At 43.1% G+C, this 16,725-nt stretch overlaps 1 protein-coding gene and 1 non-coding gene across 2 annotated transcripts; both read right to left on the bottom strand.

Moving 5' to 3' along the window:
* Positions 1 to 3,844: 3,844 nt before the first annotated feature.
* RPS20 (ribosomal protein S20) lies at positions 3,845 to 5,244 on the bottom strand. Its single transcript, XM_012463761.2, has 4 exons — positions 5,106 to 5,244; positions 4,843 to 4,942; positions 4,482 to 4,555; positions 3,845 to 4,058 (listed from the first exon to the last, which is right to left on the bottom strand). The coding sequence occupies exons 1-4, from the start codon at positions 5,106 to 5,108 to the stop codon at positions 3,876 to 3,878; spliced, it is 360 nt and encodes a 119-aa protein (XP_012319184.1). The 5' UTR covers positions 5,109 to 5,244; the 3' UTR covers positions 3,845 to 3,875.
* Positions 4,624 to 4,689, bottom strand: LOC135278194 (small nucleolar RNA U54). The gene has a single exon (XR_010345743.1). It is a non-coding gene; the product is annotated as a small nucleolar RNA U54 (small nucleolar RNA).
* Positions 5,245 to 16,725: the final 11,481 nt, after the last annotated feature.

Genomic DNA, 16,725 nt, shown 5'->3' on the forward strand with positions numbered 1-16,725 from the left:
ACACTTCACAAAGTGTACTGCTGGCCCTCTGTATCCATGGGTTCTGCATCGGTAGATTCGATCAACTGTAGATCAAAAATATTCAGGAAAAAAACTGTCTCTACTGTACACATATAGACATTCTTTTTCTTGTCATTATTCCCTAATTACAGCATAACTACTACTTACATACCATTTGCATTGTATTAAGTATTACGAGCAACCTAGAGATGACAAAGTATACAGGAGGATGTCCATAGATTATATACAAACACAATGCCAGTTTATATCAGGAACTTGAGTTTCCTCAATTTTGGTATCCAAGAGAGGTACTGAACTGATCCCCCACCAGATACTAAGAAAACACTGTAATTCAATCCAATATCATGGGCCAGCTGGAGCACATCCTATGCCAGTGAGAGAAATCTATGCCCTTAGCAAAGTAGTCTTGGTTTGTTTGGAAAATATTTCCCAGAGACAGTGAACACCCATATACGCATTTGAGATTGATACTAGTAGTATCCTCATTTGGCACATAACTGAGGCTCAAAGTCAAGTAACTTGATCAAGTCCCCATAACCAAGTAGCTAATTTTGGAGCCATCTGTCTGACTGCATGGCTAGAGATTCTACTTCTATACTCTTGCCTGTTCATTTTACATCCACAGAGCATACACACAGGCACTCTATGAATGTCATGTGAATAAATCTAATCCAGTCTGGGCATAGTGGTTCCAGCCTATAACCCTAGCACTTTGGGAGGCCAAGGAGGGTGGATCGCCTGATTATGGGAGTTCGAGATCAGCCTGGTAACATGGTGACACCCTATCTCCACAAAAAAAATTAGCCAGGCTGGGCGTCATGGTATAAGCCTGTAGTCCCAGCTACTTGAGAGGTTGAGGCAGGGGGATCGGTTAGCCAGGGAGTTCGAGGCTTCAGTGAGCCGTGATTGCACCACTGCACTCCAACTTGGGCAACAGAGTAAGTCCACCTCAATTAAAAAAAAAAAAAAATCTGACCTAGCAATGAACAGCCATGGTGGTTTCTGTTCCCTTGGATATTGCTAGCTCACATTTCTACCCCAGAAGCAGTACTGTTAAACCAAATAGAGTAAGCACTGGAGATATGTCCTATTTTCAACCTTCCTTTAACTCTCCACCCATACAAGATGGCCTATCACCTTCATAGAATTACTGGCATTACCACCATCCTATCCTTAATTCCCTATATTCAAATGCCCTGCAACTTATTTCCATGTAGGTATTTTTAAACGTTTGAGGAATTGAAGATAACAGCAGTTTCAATTTTTTAAGTGCTATTTTAGCTGTAATACAGATTCTCAATTACGTATAGCTTTAACCCAACACTTACACCTTTGTGAAAAAACACAGCTGCTCAAATTCACAATTTCTTGAAAGCCATGAAGTTGTCCTTTCACTATTTTCTGATTTACTGAAGCATACTTTTCACAATGCATCTTCTTTGGACTTTAGTGGCATTGTTTTCTGAATTATTTCCTCAACCAGTTCTCAAGACACATGTGCTCCAAAGACTGCTATGCTGCATTATTAAAAGTTTTTTTTTTTTTTTCTTTTGAGACAGTTTCATTCTTGTTGCCCAGGCTAGAGTGCAATGGCGTGATCTTGCCTAACTGCAACCTCCGCTTCCCAGGTTCAAGTGATCCTCCTGCCTCAGCCTCCCAAGTAGCTGGGATTACAGGGATGCACCATCATGCTGAACTATTTTTTTTGTTATTTTTAGTAGAGATGGGGTTTCTCCATGTTGGTCAAGCTGGTCTCAAACTCCCCAACCTCAGGTGATCCACCCACTTCAGCCTCCCAAGGTGCTGGGATTACACGCATGAGCCGCCATGCCCGGAAAGTTCCTAGGTATTTCTGTCTGGGGGCCACATATTAATAGGTACTCAATTTTAAAATGGTCTTATTACTGGGTGCCATAGCTCATGACTGTAATCCCAGCACTTTGGGAGACCAAGGTGAGATCACATCAAGACCATCCTGGCTAACATGGTGAAATGCCGTCTCTATTGAAATAAAAAATCAGCTGGGCATGGTGGCACATGCCCGTAGTCCCCACTACTTGGGAGGCTGAGGCAGGAGAATTGCTTGAACCTGAGAAGTGGAGGTTGTAGTGAGCCAAGATCGCAGCCACTGCACTCCAGCCTGGGTGACAGTGAGACTCCATCTCAAAAAAAAAAAAAAAAAAAAAAAAAAAATCAATGAATCTTAACTACTACTTAAACTCCCAAAGACAAATTGTTTAAGTTTAGCAACGTGGCATAGTTCATTCCAGACTCAGTTCCATTCCAATCCTTGATGGATTTGCCTTGAGATCTAAGTAGACTCAAAAGGAATTGGATGTTTAACAGCAGTTGGGGAGGGGTAAGGAGTGATTCCAACGTTCGAACCATGCAACTTCAGTGGACAACAGATTGAAATACAGAACACAGGAGACGTTCTGGGAGCGAAGATTTCATTTTAGACATGTTAGCTTTTCAGCTGTGAGTTGCAGGTGTCTAGTATGCAGTTGGTTGTATACAGAAATCTCAATTTAAGGACAACCTGAAAAGACAGCAGAGAGTTCAGAGTGAAAGCCTAGGCCCAAATCCAAAGACATGGATCACCCAACTTTGATCCTGTTAAAAAATATCAAAAATTTTCTTAACTCTACCTTACAATTTGTAGATGTTTTATATTTCCAAATAAATCTATAGAAACTTTCTCCAATAAATTAAGCAAATGTGTAAGGATATGTCTGATCATGAATTCCAGTCTAGGTGCAGTGGCACACTCCCATAACACCAGCATTTTGGGAGGCTACTATAGGCTGATGGCTTGAGTCTAGGAGTTCGAGACCAGCCTGGGCATGGCAAAACCCCCACTTCTACAAAAAACAATTAGCTGAGCATAGTAGCCACGTGCCTGTTAAGTTCCAGCTACTGGGCAGTTTAAGGTAGGAGAATCGTTATGAGCCCAGGAGGTCAAGGCTGCAGTGATCATACCACTGATCCAGTTATCACAGCCTGGACCAGTGAGATCCTGTCTCTAAAACAGTGAAAATATAAGTATTTTAATAAAATATGAAAGTGAAAATGTGCCAGGCATGGTGGCTCATGCCTGTAATCCCAGCACTTTGGGAGGCCAAAGCAGGCAGATCACCTCAAGTCAGAAGTTCAAGACCAGCCTGACCAACAGGGTGAAACCATGTTGCCAACTACTCGGGAGGCTGAGACACGGGAACTGCTTGAACCTGGGAGACTGAGGTTGCAGTGAGCTGAGATTGTGTCACTGCACTCCAGCCTGGGCTACAGAGTGGATCTCAAAAAAAAAAAAAAAAGTTCAAGTATATATATACATATATAAAAGATACATTTACATTTAAAATAAAACCGTGAAAAGTATTTTAAGACTATGTTTTAATTCCCAAAACCGTAAAATTTAAGTTTTACTCCTGCCTCTGCCAGTTATTCCTTTTTTTCACAGAAAGAGTTAAAGTTACTCAGCCTTAGATTCCTCCTTAAAGACATTAACTTCAAAATATCAGTTACTAGTTTTCAGGACTTGCCCTCTAGTGCACTAGGTTTTCAATCATGGCTGTGTATTACAAACGCCTCGTGCCAATCAGAATTTCTAGGGTATGTCAAAGTTATCAACTGCCAGTGTCTAATAAAACTGGTCAGGTCTCACATATTTAGTTAACTAAGTTTTCAAATGATTCAAACTACAAACAGGATAGATCACTGTAAAATAAGCCATATATTCCACCTGAAAAGTGAAAGTCTCACAGCACACTTTTGTATCCCTAAAATCGGCCAGTATTCTGAATAAAAGCCAACAAAAATTAACAACTGGTAATCAATTTATTAAAATAACTGACTTAAGCATCTGCAATGGTGACTTCCACCTCAACTCCTGGCTCAATACTGATGGAAGTAATCTGCTTAACAATCTCAGAAGGACTGTGCAAGTCAATGAGTCGCTTGTGGATTCTCATCTGGAAACGATCCCATGTTTTAGAACCTTCACCACAAGGTGTTTTTCTTGTAGTGATTCTCAAAGTCTGTAACAAAACACAAAGGAAACCAAGTGTTTATGGTTTTATACTTATCCCAAAAACATCTGGAAAATCATTACTTTTAAGTATCTCATTAGTTTTCCCTTTGGCATGATTCCACTTTACATTAACAAACTTTCAGATGCCATGGGTTGAAAATGCCAGGTCTGTTTTCATTGTGCTAGGACACCACCCTTAGAGTTTGTGCCTGTTAAGCACCAAAACACACCAAGAACACAGCAGCAATAATGGAATAATCACATCTAAACACTACTTACAAAGAACCGAAATTTACCAAAATTTCTATGTGGGTTTGTAGTTAGTATCAGTGTTAACCATTTTGGCAGCCAAACCTCTGAAAGTTAAGAACCTGAATTTAAGCAACATCCAGAAGCAACTCCTACTTCCTGCCCCTCTGATTTACTTTACCTTCGTAGGCATTCGAACTGGTCCTTTCACTTTCAGATTCTTTTCCTTTGCTCCTCTGATCAAGTCAGCACATACTACAGGAAAATAAAAAGACCTTTCAGTTCAATGCAAACAATTAAAATCGGCTTAAGACCTCCACTTCTGCTGGCTCAGAATAGCGTATAAAAGCATCACCGTAATTCAACACATAGGTATCTCCTCATCGCCGGCTGTATGACAGTGAAAGCAGTTTCACGCCACGCTTTACCCTTTTAAGCAAGCGACTTGCCGCTTTAATCCACCTTGCACATTAACATTAACGAATGAAGCTCGTCGCTTTGTGCCTAGTTCCCGGCCCCCACCGCGCAACGACTGCACTGACCTTTCTCCAGCGATTTTACGTTGCGGCTTGTTAGAGTGATTCGAATTCGGTGAATTGCCACCTCCGGCTCCACGGGTGTTTTTCCGGTATCCTTAAAAGCCTATTGTTAAACACATGAGAAAGAACAGTAAGCCAAAAGTGGTCTGCCACCTCTGGAGAAGCTTCCCGGGTTCCCCCACCATTTCAGGAGCGTCTTTCCGCGCCCATACGCCCCAGCATGTGCCCCACAGGAACTGGAGTCCCGCCGCCACCCGCCGCCTCACCATGGCTGCTGCGCGGCTTCCTGACCGACTTGTTCCTCGGCAAGAGCGAACAGCGGTGAGTCAGGAGCAGGAGCGTGCGGACTAAGGATCCACAACAACTACGACCGCGTCTTCCTCAAAGAGAAAGGCTGGGGAGCCGAGCAACGCTTATATAGCACGCTGCATCCGGGTTCCACACGCCCCGGAACAGGAAAGGCCCCGAGCCCTAGAGTCGGTCGCACGAGGCCGGGCTGGAGCACTGGTGGAGTTGGCGGGAAAGTCACGGCTGCGGGCGCCCCCTGTCGGCACGGAGGAGCCGGAGTCCCAAAGGGTGGGCCCCGCCTGCGCGGAGATGGCCACCTGGCCGAGAGAACAGGCGAGACGAAAACTCGAGAAGCTCGTCTGTCTGGTGCACCTCTTCCTCGTAAAGTGCACGCGAACTCTGGTTTTTACGTTGCAAATTTCTCTTTCTACACAAACCGAACAAGTGGTAACTCGTTCTCTGAGAATGTGGTAACTTCTCTGAGTTTAACTGACATGAGCTTGGGCAGAAATGCTTCTCGTAAACTGGACACCTTACGTTAGAATTAGTACGCAGTTATTTTTCATAGCCTGAAACGTCGTTTGGTGATACTTCAGCTCCTGCCTTCCCAGTCCAGCAGAAGCATCTACATCTATTTCTGGAAAGGACCTGAATATGGCTTCTCGTCCCACTTGGAAAGTGAGGCGAAAATGCCAGGCTGCGCAGCTATGCTGGGTGCGAGGGTGTTGTCGGCCTGGAACCCGGCTAGCCACCCAGTCCTGAAACCTCATCTCCTTTCTATTGGATAAAGTCATTGGACAAGATCCCCCAAGTCTTCTTAATACTGAGCATGTGTTCATAATCAAATGAACGACCAAGTACAGTGGAAAACCCGAATGGTCAGCTGAGCTGCACAGCGGGAGAGAGCGCAGGATGAGCTCACCTACACCTGAGCAAGAAGCCGGGCTAAATACATGGAAATCATTGAGATGAAGTTTGATACAGGGCAGAAGGAAGAGTGAAATAGTCTCATATTACTTTCCACCTGAAGCTGTGAGCCGGAAGGGTTATTTGTTTAAACACACTGAACTGGTGGGACAGAGCGACCCCCTCCAATCAGGGCTCTTTTTTTTTTTTGAGACGGAGTTTCGCTCTTGTTGTTCAGGCTGGAGTGCAATGGAGTAACCTCGGCTTATCACAACCTCTGCCTCCTGGGTTCAAGCGGTTCTCCCGCCTCAGCCTCCCAAGTAGCTGGGATTACAGGCATGAGCCACCACATCTGGCTAATTTTGTATTTTTAATAGAGACAGGGTTTCTCCATGTTGGTCAGGCTGGTCTTGAATTCCCGACCTCAGGTGATCTGCCACCTCGGTCTCCCCAAGCGCTGGTATTACAGGCGTGAGCCACCGCGCCTGGCCAATCAGGGCTCTTTCTTGAGGCTTTGTCTTCTGTTCCTTAGTAGGAAATTATGTTTGAAACTTTCATCAAATAATAGCATTGTCTTATTTGGTGGTAATTGGAACATACCTAATAAATGGGTTTCTTTGGCTCATGATACATGCTGAGTTTTTTACTGCCATTTTAACAATTATTTTAAATGTTCAAATTTGGATGTTTTCCAGTTCGGTTATTTTTAAATGTAATCCATTGTCTGTAAATACTCTATTAGTAGAATTTTCAGCAGAAAATCTGAAAACCTGCATTCTTGTTGTGCTAGCTGTAACCTAACTGAGGCTTCATAACCTAGAGCTTTAACTTATTGGTATGGCTATCTGCAATAAATAGACAAAAGCGCAAGTGTCCTGCTCCTTGGAGGCGATCAGCCATCACTGTAGTACTGCCTGTGCATCTTCTAAGTGAACATGTACAGCGGCGTTCATGTTTTACTAACGCTCAAAGACGACTGGAAATTCAGTGAAGGAATTTCATTGAGAAGTACAATTGTAATTTTTGTGCAAGTGTGATTTTTTTTTTCGATAAAAAATCTGGTACATCTTTTTCTTGGGCTTATCCTTTAAGTATTTGAGGAACTGGTGAAAACAAGTTAACTACCTTGATCATAAATAAGGGAATTTCATCATAGAGAAAAGCAAAATATGGCCCAGCAGGTATGTGAAAATGGCTGATGTGACTGGAACTAAGGAAACAGATGGTTAAGATAATATTAGACAAAAGTAATGGGAAATATTATTTTTTTTGGAAAACAGTGTGGAGGGTCCTCAAAAAATTAAAAACGGAACTTCCATATGAACCAGCTGTCACACTTCTGGGTATATACCCAAAGGAAATGAAATTGATGTCTTGAAGAGATAACTGCACTCCCATGTTTATTGCAGCATTATTTACAATAGCTAAGGTCAGGAAATGACGTAGGTATCCAGTAACAGATGAATTGATCAATTTTTTCTGAGACGGAGTCTAGCTCTGTTGCTTAGGCTGGAGTGCAGTGGAGCGATCTCAGCTCACTGCAACCTCTGACTTCTGGGTTCAAGAGATTCTCCTGCCTCAGCCTCCTGAGTAACTGGGATGACAGGCGTGCACCACCATGCCTGGCTAATTTTTGTATTTTTAGTAGAGACGTGGTTTCCCCATGTTGGTCAGGCTGGTCTCGAACTTCTGACCCTCATGCCTTGGCCTCCCGAAGTGCTGGGATCACAGGTGTGAGCCACTGTGCTGGCCTTTTGTTTGTTTGTTTGTTTGTTTTAGACAGAGTCTTACTCTGTTGCTCAGGCTGGAGCACAGTGGCGGATCTCAGCTCACTGCAACCTCCACCTCCTGGGTTAAATTTTTTTATTATTTTTTTTATTTTTTGAGATAGAGTCTTGCTCTGTCACCCAGGCTGGAATGCAATGGTGCAATCTTGGCTCACTGTAACCTTTGCCTCCCAGGTTCAAGCGATTCTCCTGCCTCAGCCTCCCGAGTAGCTGGGATTACAGGTGTGTACCATCATGGCTGTCACCATTTTTTGTATTTTTAATAGTCAGGGTTTCACAATATTGGCCAGGCTGGTCTTGAACTCCTGACCTCAGGTGATCCGCCCACCTCAGCCTTCCAAAGTGCTGGGACTACAGGTGTGAGCCACTGTGCCCAGACTGAATGGATCAATATTATTCAGTCTTAAAAAAGAAGAAAATCCTGTCCAGGAATGGTGGCTCATGCCTGTAATCCTAGCCCTTTGAGAGGCCAAGGCGGGCAGATCACTTGAGGCCAGAAGTTCGAGACCAGCCTGGCCAACATGGGGAACCCTTCATCTCTACTAAAGATAAATATGCTGTGTGAGTTCACATATATATATGTGGAATCTAAAAAAGTCAAACTTGTAGAAGCAGACAGTAGACTACTAGAGTCAGGAGGTAGAATCTAGTGGGGGTTTGGGAATGTTAACATTTATTAGTTTGAGTTTCAAACAGTTTGTCCTATTTTTCTCTTGAAAACCAATGGCTTCTGTGGCCCTCAATTTCTCTTTATAATGTTATGTTTGGGCCAGGTGCTGTGGCTCATGCTTGTAATCCCAGCATCTGGCGAGGCTGAGGTGGGTGGCTCACCTGAGGACAGGAGTTCGAGACCAGCCTGACCAGTATAGTGAAACTCCGTCTCTACTTAAATACAAAAATTAGCCGGGTGTGGTGGTGGATGCCTGTAATCTCAGCTGCTGGGGGCAGTGGGGGTGCTGGGTCAAGTGATCCTCCTGCCTCAGCCTCCTGAGTAGCTGGGATTACAGGTGCCTGCCACCATGCCTGGCTAATTTTTTATTTCCAGTAGAGACAGGGTTTTGCTATGTTGGCCAGGCTGGTCTGAGATTCCTGACCTCAAGGTATCCTCCTGCCTCAGCCTCCCAAAGTTCTGGGACCTCTCCTGGACTTTTTTTTTTATAAATGGACTCAACGGAAGAGATGACCAAGGGACCGCCACAGTTTGGAAAGCCTGTTATTGACGCACCCGCTGTGCTGCTGCTGTGACTCAGGCCCACTGCCGTCAAGGTCGACCTTGGCCAATGTGGCTGCCCTGCCAAGCTCGAGAGAAAGTGTAATGGAGTGTGGGGACTAAAGACGGCTTTCCACCGGGACTGGTCAAATGAAGCCCCTCAAATCATATATGCACACTCAGGCTTAAAGAAATATAAAAAATGGGCTCATATTCTATGTACAGTTTGGTAACCTTCTTTATTTTCAGAATATTTTATCGCGATAAATGTACTTGAGCAACATGCCTTTTTTTTTCCTTTTTTCTTTTTTTTTTTGAGGTGGAGTCTTGCTCTGTCGCCTGGGCTGGAGTGCAGTGGCATGATCTTGACTTACTGCAACCTCCACCTCCCAGGTTCAAGCGATCCTTCTGCCTCAGCCTCCCGAGTAGCTGGGATTACAGTTACCCGCCACCACGCCTGGCTAATTTTTGCATTTCAGTTGAGACAGGGTTTCACCATGTTGGCCAAGCTGGTCTCGAACTCCTGACCTCAGGTGATCTGCCGACCTTGGCCTCTCAAAGTGCTGGGATTACAGGCATGAGCCATCGCGGGGTGCCAACATGCCTTTTAATGACAACGTCATCATGAATTGTATGAATGGTTCTTTTAGGATTTGTTGAACCAGTCTTCTGTTTTTAGGCATTTAGGCTTGTTTTCCATTTTTCAGTCTTATAAACATTATCATGAGGTAGATCTTGGTAGATCAGGATTTCTCAATCTCAGCACAGTTGACATTTTGGAGGCCACATAATTCTTTGCTTTGGGGGACTGTGCTATGCATTTAGAAGGTTTAGCAACATCTTTGGCCTCTATACTCACTCGGTTCTAGGAGCAACCCCACTCCTCCACTGGCGACAAGCAAACACATCTCCAGACATCCTCGACAGTCCCTGTGGGAAAAAATCATGCCTGGTTGAGAGCCACTCTTGTGGAATATTTCAGCTCCTCCCTAATGCCTTAGGTCAATTACTAAATAACTTATCCTCTGGTGGCTTAATCAAAGAATAAGCGCATTTTAAATACTTTGGTGTTAAGTAAATTGCCCTCTGGGAAGGCTGTACCCGAATAGGTATTTCCTCTAGCAGCCAAATGAAGATTTTAGTGTGAAAAACATTGAATTAGATATCAGGATCATTTCAACTTTTGAAACATTTCTAACAACTTTATGAAATGTGTGTTTGCAATATCTCTATAGCCTTTCTTTACTAATTTTTGCATTTCTTTTAAAATTATCTTGTAAAGACTTTCACTGCAGGTATTTGTGTGGGTCTGTGGACGGCCATCTACTGGTCTTTCACTGCAATGACAGTGCCATCCTACTTCTAAAAGGAAATTTATGGCAGTCAAAAACTACTGAACTCATAGTACACATGTGTAAATATCGGAATCACATTTAAAAAGGTAAATTGTCAAATGAATGTGATGAGTCTGTTTACACACAGCAGTCGTCCCGGCCTTCTCCCTGGTTTCACTTTCTGCGGTTTCAGTTACCTGTAGCACAGTTCACTAAGAAAGACTTTGAAAGAGACACCACATTTACGTAACTTTCATTACAGTAATGACTACCACTGTTCTATTTTATTATTAATAGATAATGATATTAATCTCTTTGTGTACCTAACTTTTAAGTTAAACTTTATCATAGGTCTGTATGTATAGGAAAAAATGTAGTGTATATAGAGTGTGGTTCTGTCTGTGGTTTCAGGCATCCAGGGTATCTCGGCACGAGCTCTGTGGATGAGGAGGAACTTCTGTATTTTATTGTGGAATTTAAAAAACCCAAATACAACATTTGTTTGTTAAACTTCTTCAGTCTGAAATGTTTTCAGACATCCACTGGGGAGCTTGGCACTGCCTCTGTGGATAAAGGGGAACTCTTGTATTTTATTTCCAGAATTTTTTTATCTAAAAAAAAATACAAATTTTTTATGTTAAACTTCCTCAATCTGAAATTTAAGAATAAAAACCAGAGAGAGTATGTGAGGATTTAGAACAGTACTCAGCATATGAGAGTAGCCAGCACCAGGCCAAGCGCGGTGGCTCACGCTTGTAGTCCCAGCACTTTGGGAGGCTGAGGCCAGAAGTTCTAGACCAGCCTGGCCAACATAGTTAAACCCCATTTCTACTAAAAGTACAAAAAATTAGCTGGGCGTGGTGGCACACACCTGTAGTCCCAGCTACTTGGGAGGCTGAGGCATGAGAATTGCTTGAACATATCTTACCAGTGTTGACTTAAAATAGTGATTGAAATTGAGCCCACTGATGTGCATTTATTTTTGCTTTTGTTTTTAACAGCTTTACTGAGGTATAATCACATACTGCACATATTTGCTAGATTATTTTATTTTAAAATTTCACAAATAGACATTTCCTGTTTCTGTCCACTGAAGAGGCCTAGGGGTAATGATAACCCAATAGCAATGAGCTCATCTAGTGTCTGGATTGGAGTCTCTAAATAGCATTTCCCACTAAAAGCATCTGGGCTCACTGGAGGAATGCTTGATTCTAAATCTGGGTAGGAATTTATAAGATGTGTTAGGGACATATTATGGTGTCAAAAAGCAAGGAATATTTATGCATTATGTTCAAAGAACAAGGGCCAATGTAAAGAAACTCCCATTAGTCAATTATGAAACCATTTAAGCATCAAAAAGAATTAAGACTAGAATTGGGGCCAGGTGCAGTGGCTAATGACTGTAATCCCAGCACTTTGGGAAGCCGAGGCAGATCGCCTGAGATCAGGAGTTCGACACCAGCATGGGCAACAGGGTGAAACCCCATCTCTACTAAAAACACAAAAAATTAGCAGGGTGTGGCTGCGGGCACATGTAGTCCCAGCTACTCGGGAGGCTGAGTCAGGTAATCGCTTGAACCCGGGAGGCGGAGGTTGCAGTGAGCCAGGATCACACCACTGCACTCCAGCCTGGGTGACAGAGTAAGACTCTGGTTCAAAAAAAAAAAAAAAAGACTGTGATTGATAGATATCGAATATATAAAATCCAATAAATGTATGATAGAGAGAGAAAGAGATCAAAAAGAGAAGAATAGCTCTAATAGCTCATTAGATGCCACAGTAAATAACTAGGACACCAACTTCTTACTCTGAAATTGATAATTAAAAGGAAAAAATTAGCATTTCTCTAACTTCCTTTTTTATTTAATTAATTAATTAATTTATTTTTTGAGACGGGGTTTCTCCATGTTGGTCAGGCTGGTCTCGAATTCCTGACCTCGTGATCCCCCCGCCTCGGCCTGCCAAAGTGCTGGGATTGCAGGCGTGAGCCACCGCGCCCGGCCCCCTAACTTTCTTATACATACTGCATTTCCACCAAATAGCTCTAGTTTATGTGGAAGCAGGTTTGTTTTTTTTTCAGATTTCCAAATACTAACTAGGGTAGGAATGATGAAATTAGGATTTGCTCATTTTGTAAGTCCTAGTTAAACAACAGTTGGATGGAACCATGACATGAGAGAAAGCTGAAGGATGCCCTTAAAATGGACAGATGTACGGAACCCCTATGAGCCATCTCATTGTCTCTGAATGTGAAAAGTCTAACTTATTCTTCCTGAGGTCAGGCACACGGCACCACATATGAAGGATTCTTCCCCTTAAACGTTGAACCTGAACTTAATCAAGGCTCTAAAACTAAATTCCCCTCACAGGGACGATGGGGGATAATAGAAGATTTAAATGTCACCACAAGAAAGCTGATACGGTTTGGATGTTTGTCCCCTCTAAATCTCAGGTTGAAAGTGGCCCCCAATGTTGGAGGTGGGCCTAGTGGGAGGTGTTTGGGTCATGAGGGTGGATCCTCACAAATAGCTTGGTGCTGTCCTCATGGCAATGAGTGAGTTCTTACTCCTTGAGTTCATTTGAGATCTGGTTATTTAAAAGAGGCTGGCAGCTGGGCACGGTGGCTCATGCCTATAATTTCAGTACTTTGGGAGGCCGAGGCAGGCGGATCACCTGAGGTCAAGAGTTCAAGACCAGCCTGGCCAACATAGTAAAACCTCGTCTCTACTAAAAATACAAAACTTAGCTGGGCGTGGCAATGGGCACCTGTAGTCCCAACTACTCTGGAGGCTGAGGCAAGAGAATTGCTCGAACCCAGGAGGTGGAGGTTGAAGTGAGCCAAGATCAGGCCACTGCATTCCAGTCTGACTGACAGAGTAAGATTCTATCTCAAAAATAAAAATAAAAAAAAAATAAAGGCTGGCATCATCCCCTCCCTGGCTCTTGCTCCTCCTCTTGTCATGGGATGCCATCTCCCCTTTGCCTTCAATCATGAGTGGAAGCTTTCTAAAGCCTCCCTGGAAACAGATCCTGTATAGCCTGCAGAACTGTGAGCCAAATAAACCTCTTTCTTTTTGTGAATTGCCTACTTTCAGGTATTCCTTTATAATCCAAAGGGACCAACACAGAAGCCAATAGGCAAACCCACTACATGGGACATGTAGAAAATGAACCTCGTTTGGTCATGAACAGTGGCTCATGCCTGTAATCCCAGCACTTTGGGAGACCAAGGTGGGTGGATCACCTGAGGTCAGGAGTTCAATACCAGCCTGGCCAACATGACAAAACCCTGTCTCTACTAAAAATACAAAAATTAGCTGGGAGTGGTGGCTTGCACCTGTAGTCCCAGCTACTCGGGAGGCTGAGGCAGGAGAACTGCTTGAATCTGGGAGACAGAGGTTGCAGTGAGCCAAGATCATGCCACTGCACTGTAGCGTGGGAGACAGAGTGAGACTGGGAAAGAAAGGAAGAAAGAAAGAAAGAGAGAGAGAGAGGGAGGGAGGAAGAGAGAGAGAAGGAAGGAAGGAAGGGAGGGAGGGAGGGAGGGAGGGAGAAAGGAAGGAAGGAAGAAGATGAACCAAGTTTCTGCAAATAAGCAAACAAACAATTGGGTGGGAGAAGGAATCTAGATTAAAAGAAAACCTAAAAGAAATGTGTGCATCTTATTTAGATTTTGATATAAACAAAACAATCATAAAACATATTTTGAGGCAATTAGGGAAATTTGATTATTGATCTATTTGTCTGTATTCATGCCAGTACTACACTGTTTTGATTACTGTGGCTTTATAACATGTTTTGAAATCAGGAAGTGTGAGTTTTTTAAAATTTGTTCTTTCTTTTCTTTTCTTTTCTGTTTTTGAGATGGTGTTTTGCTCTTGTTACCCAGGCAATGGTGCAATCTCAGCTCACTGTAACCTCTGCCTCCTGAGTTCAAGCAATTCTCCTGCCTCAGCCTCCCGAGTAGCTGGGACTACAGGTGTGCGCCACCATGCCCAGCTAATTTTTGTATTTTTAGTAGAGATGGGGTTTCACCAAGTTGACCAGGATGGTCTCAATCTCGTGACCTCATGATCCACCTGCCTTGGCCTCCCTCTTTCTTTTCAAAATTGTTTTGGCTATTAAAGATCTTTTGAGATTCCATATGAATTTTAGGGTAATTTTTTTATTTCTGCAAAGAATGACATTTAGATTTTGAAATAGGATTCCACTGAATCTGTAGGTTGCTTTGGGTAGTATGGACATTTTTACAATATGAAGTCTTCTGGCCGGGCACAGTGGCTCACACCTGTAATCCCAACACTTTGGGAAGCTGTGGCAGGCAGATCACCTGAAATCAGGTGTTCGAGACCAGCTTGGCCAACATGGTGAAACCCTGTCTCTACTAAAAATACAAAAAATTAGCCAGGCATAGTGGCATGCCCCTGTAATCCCAGCTACTTGGGAAACTGAGGCAGGAGAATTGCTTGAACCCAGGAGGCAGAGGTTGCAGTGAGCCAAGATTGCGCCATTGTACTCCCACTTGGGCAACGAGAGTGTGACTCTGTCTCAAAAAAAAAAATGTGGTTATAATCAAACAGTGTAAAATTTTGTACTCTGCCCCATTCATTGAACACTATAGTAGAGCCATTTCTGTTATCACAGTCGTCATGACCTTTGAATCAACTGTTCCACTGCAATTTATTCAGCCAGTTTAAATCATTATCTTTTTTTGAATTTCTTTCCTGAATAAATGGCTCTTGGTGAATTTTGCCAATTAAAATTCTTACTTTGGCTGGGCGTGGTGGCTCTCATCTGTAATCCCAGCACTTTGGGAGGCCAAGGCGGGCGGATCTTGAGATCAGGAGATGGAGACCATCCTGGTTAACACTGTGAAACCTCGTCTCTACTAAAAATGCAAAAAATTAGCTGGGCGTGGCGGCATGTGCCTGTAGTCCCAGCTACTCAGAAGGCTGAGGCAGCAGAATTGTTTGAACCCAGGCGGTGGAGGTTGCAGTGAACTGAGATTTCACCACTGCACTCTAGCCTGGGTGACAGAGTGAGAATCCGTCTCAAAAAAAAAAAAAAAAAAATTCTTATTTTGTGGTATTTCATAGGATGGATTTCCAGAATCAGAATTACTGAATCAATGAATACAAATATTTTTGAGGTGCTTGATACACTGCCAAACTGCAGTTGTTTTCCAAAAAGCTTTAATAATCTACATTGTCGGGCCGGGCGCGGTGGCTCACGCCTGTAATCCAGCACTTTGGGAGGCCGAGGCGGGTGGATCACGAGGTCAAGAGATAGAGACCATCCCGGTCAACATGGTGAAACCCCGTCTCTACTAAAAATACAAAAAATTAGCTGGGCATGGTGGCGCGTGCCTGTAATCCCAGCTACTCAGGAGGCTGAGGCAGGAGAATTGCCTGAACCCAGGAGGCGGAGGTTGCGGTGAGCCGAGATCGCGCCATTGCACTCCGGCCTGGGTAACAAGAGCGAAAACTCCATCTCAAAAATAAAATAAAATAAAATAATCTACATTGTCACTAGCAGTGGCGAGATCTTCTTTTACCACTTTATTCAAATTAAGAATTGTGTATGTGTGGGCGTTTTTTTTAAAAAAAGATACCTTATTTTAAATATGCAATTCTTCAAGTACTTGTGAGATCACATTTTCCTGTTTTTCATATTTGTCTCCTAAATGCATTTTCTTTATTATCAATTGACTTTTCAAGATTTCTGTTCATTTCTTTATTAGAGCATGATGATTTTTCATTTGCATGTGTTCTTTTTTCTTTTTTCTCTCTTTTTCTTTCTTCCTTTTTCTTTCTTTCTTTTTCCTTTCTTTTCTTCTTTTTTGAGACAGAGTCCTGCTCTGTCACCCAGGCTGGAGTGCAGTGGCACCGTCTTGGTTCACTGAAACTTCCACTTCCCAGGTTCAAGCAATTCTCTTGCTTCAGCCTCCCAAGTAGCAGGGATTACAGGTGTGTGCCGCCATGCCCAGCTAATTTTTATATTTTTAGTAGAGAAGGGGTTTTGCCATGTTGACCAGGCTGGTCTCACACTCCTGACCTCAAGTGATCCACCCACCTCAGCCTCCCAAAGTGCTGGAATTACAGGCGTGGGCCACCGCGCCTGGTCGTGTATGTGTTCTTTATATAATAAAAATATTGACCTGTTGTCACATTTTGCCCAAATATTTTTCTCCACCCACTGTCTGTAGTTTATTCATGTTTTAATAATCAGAAGTTACCATTTTTTGTCATTAAATCTGGCAATCTCCTCTGTAGTTTTTCCATTGTTTTTAAGCTTCTCTTATAACTTTTCAATTTTACACATGCTCTTTAATCCATCTGGAAGTGATTTTGGTGTGTGGTAT

Source organism: Aotus nancymaae, unplaced genomic scaffold (genome assembly GCF_030222135.1).
Source record: "Aotus nancymaae isolate 86718 unplaced genomic scaffold, 86718_ANA_hifiasm-v0.15.2.pri h1tg000036l, whole genome shotgun sequence".
In the NCBI taxonomy this organism is placed as follows: Eukaryota; Metazoa; Chordata; class Mammalia; order Primates; family Aotidae; genus Aotus; species Aotus nancymaae.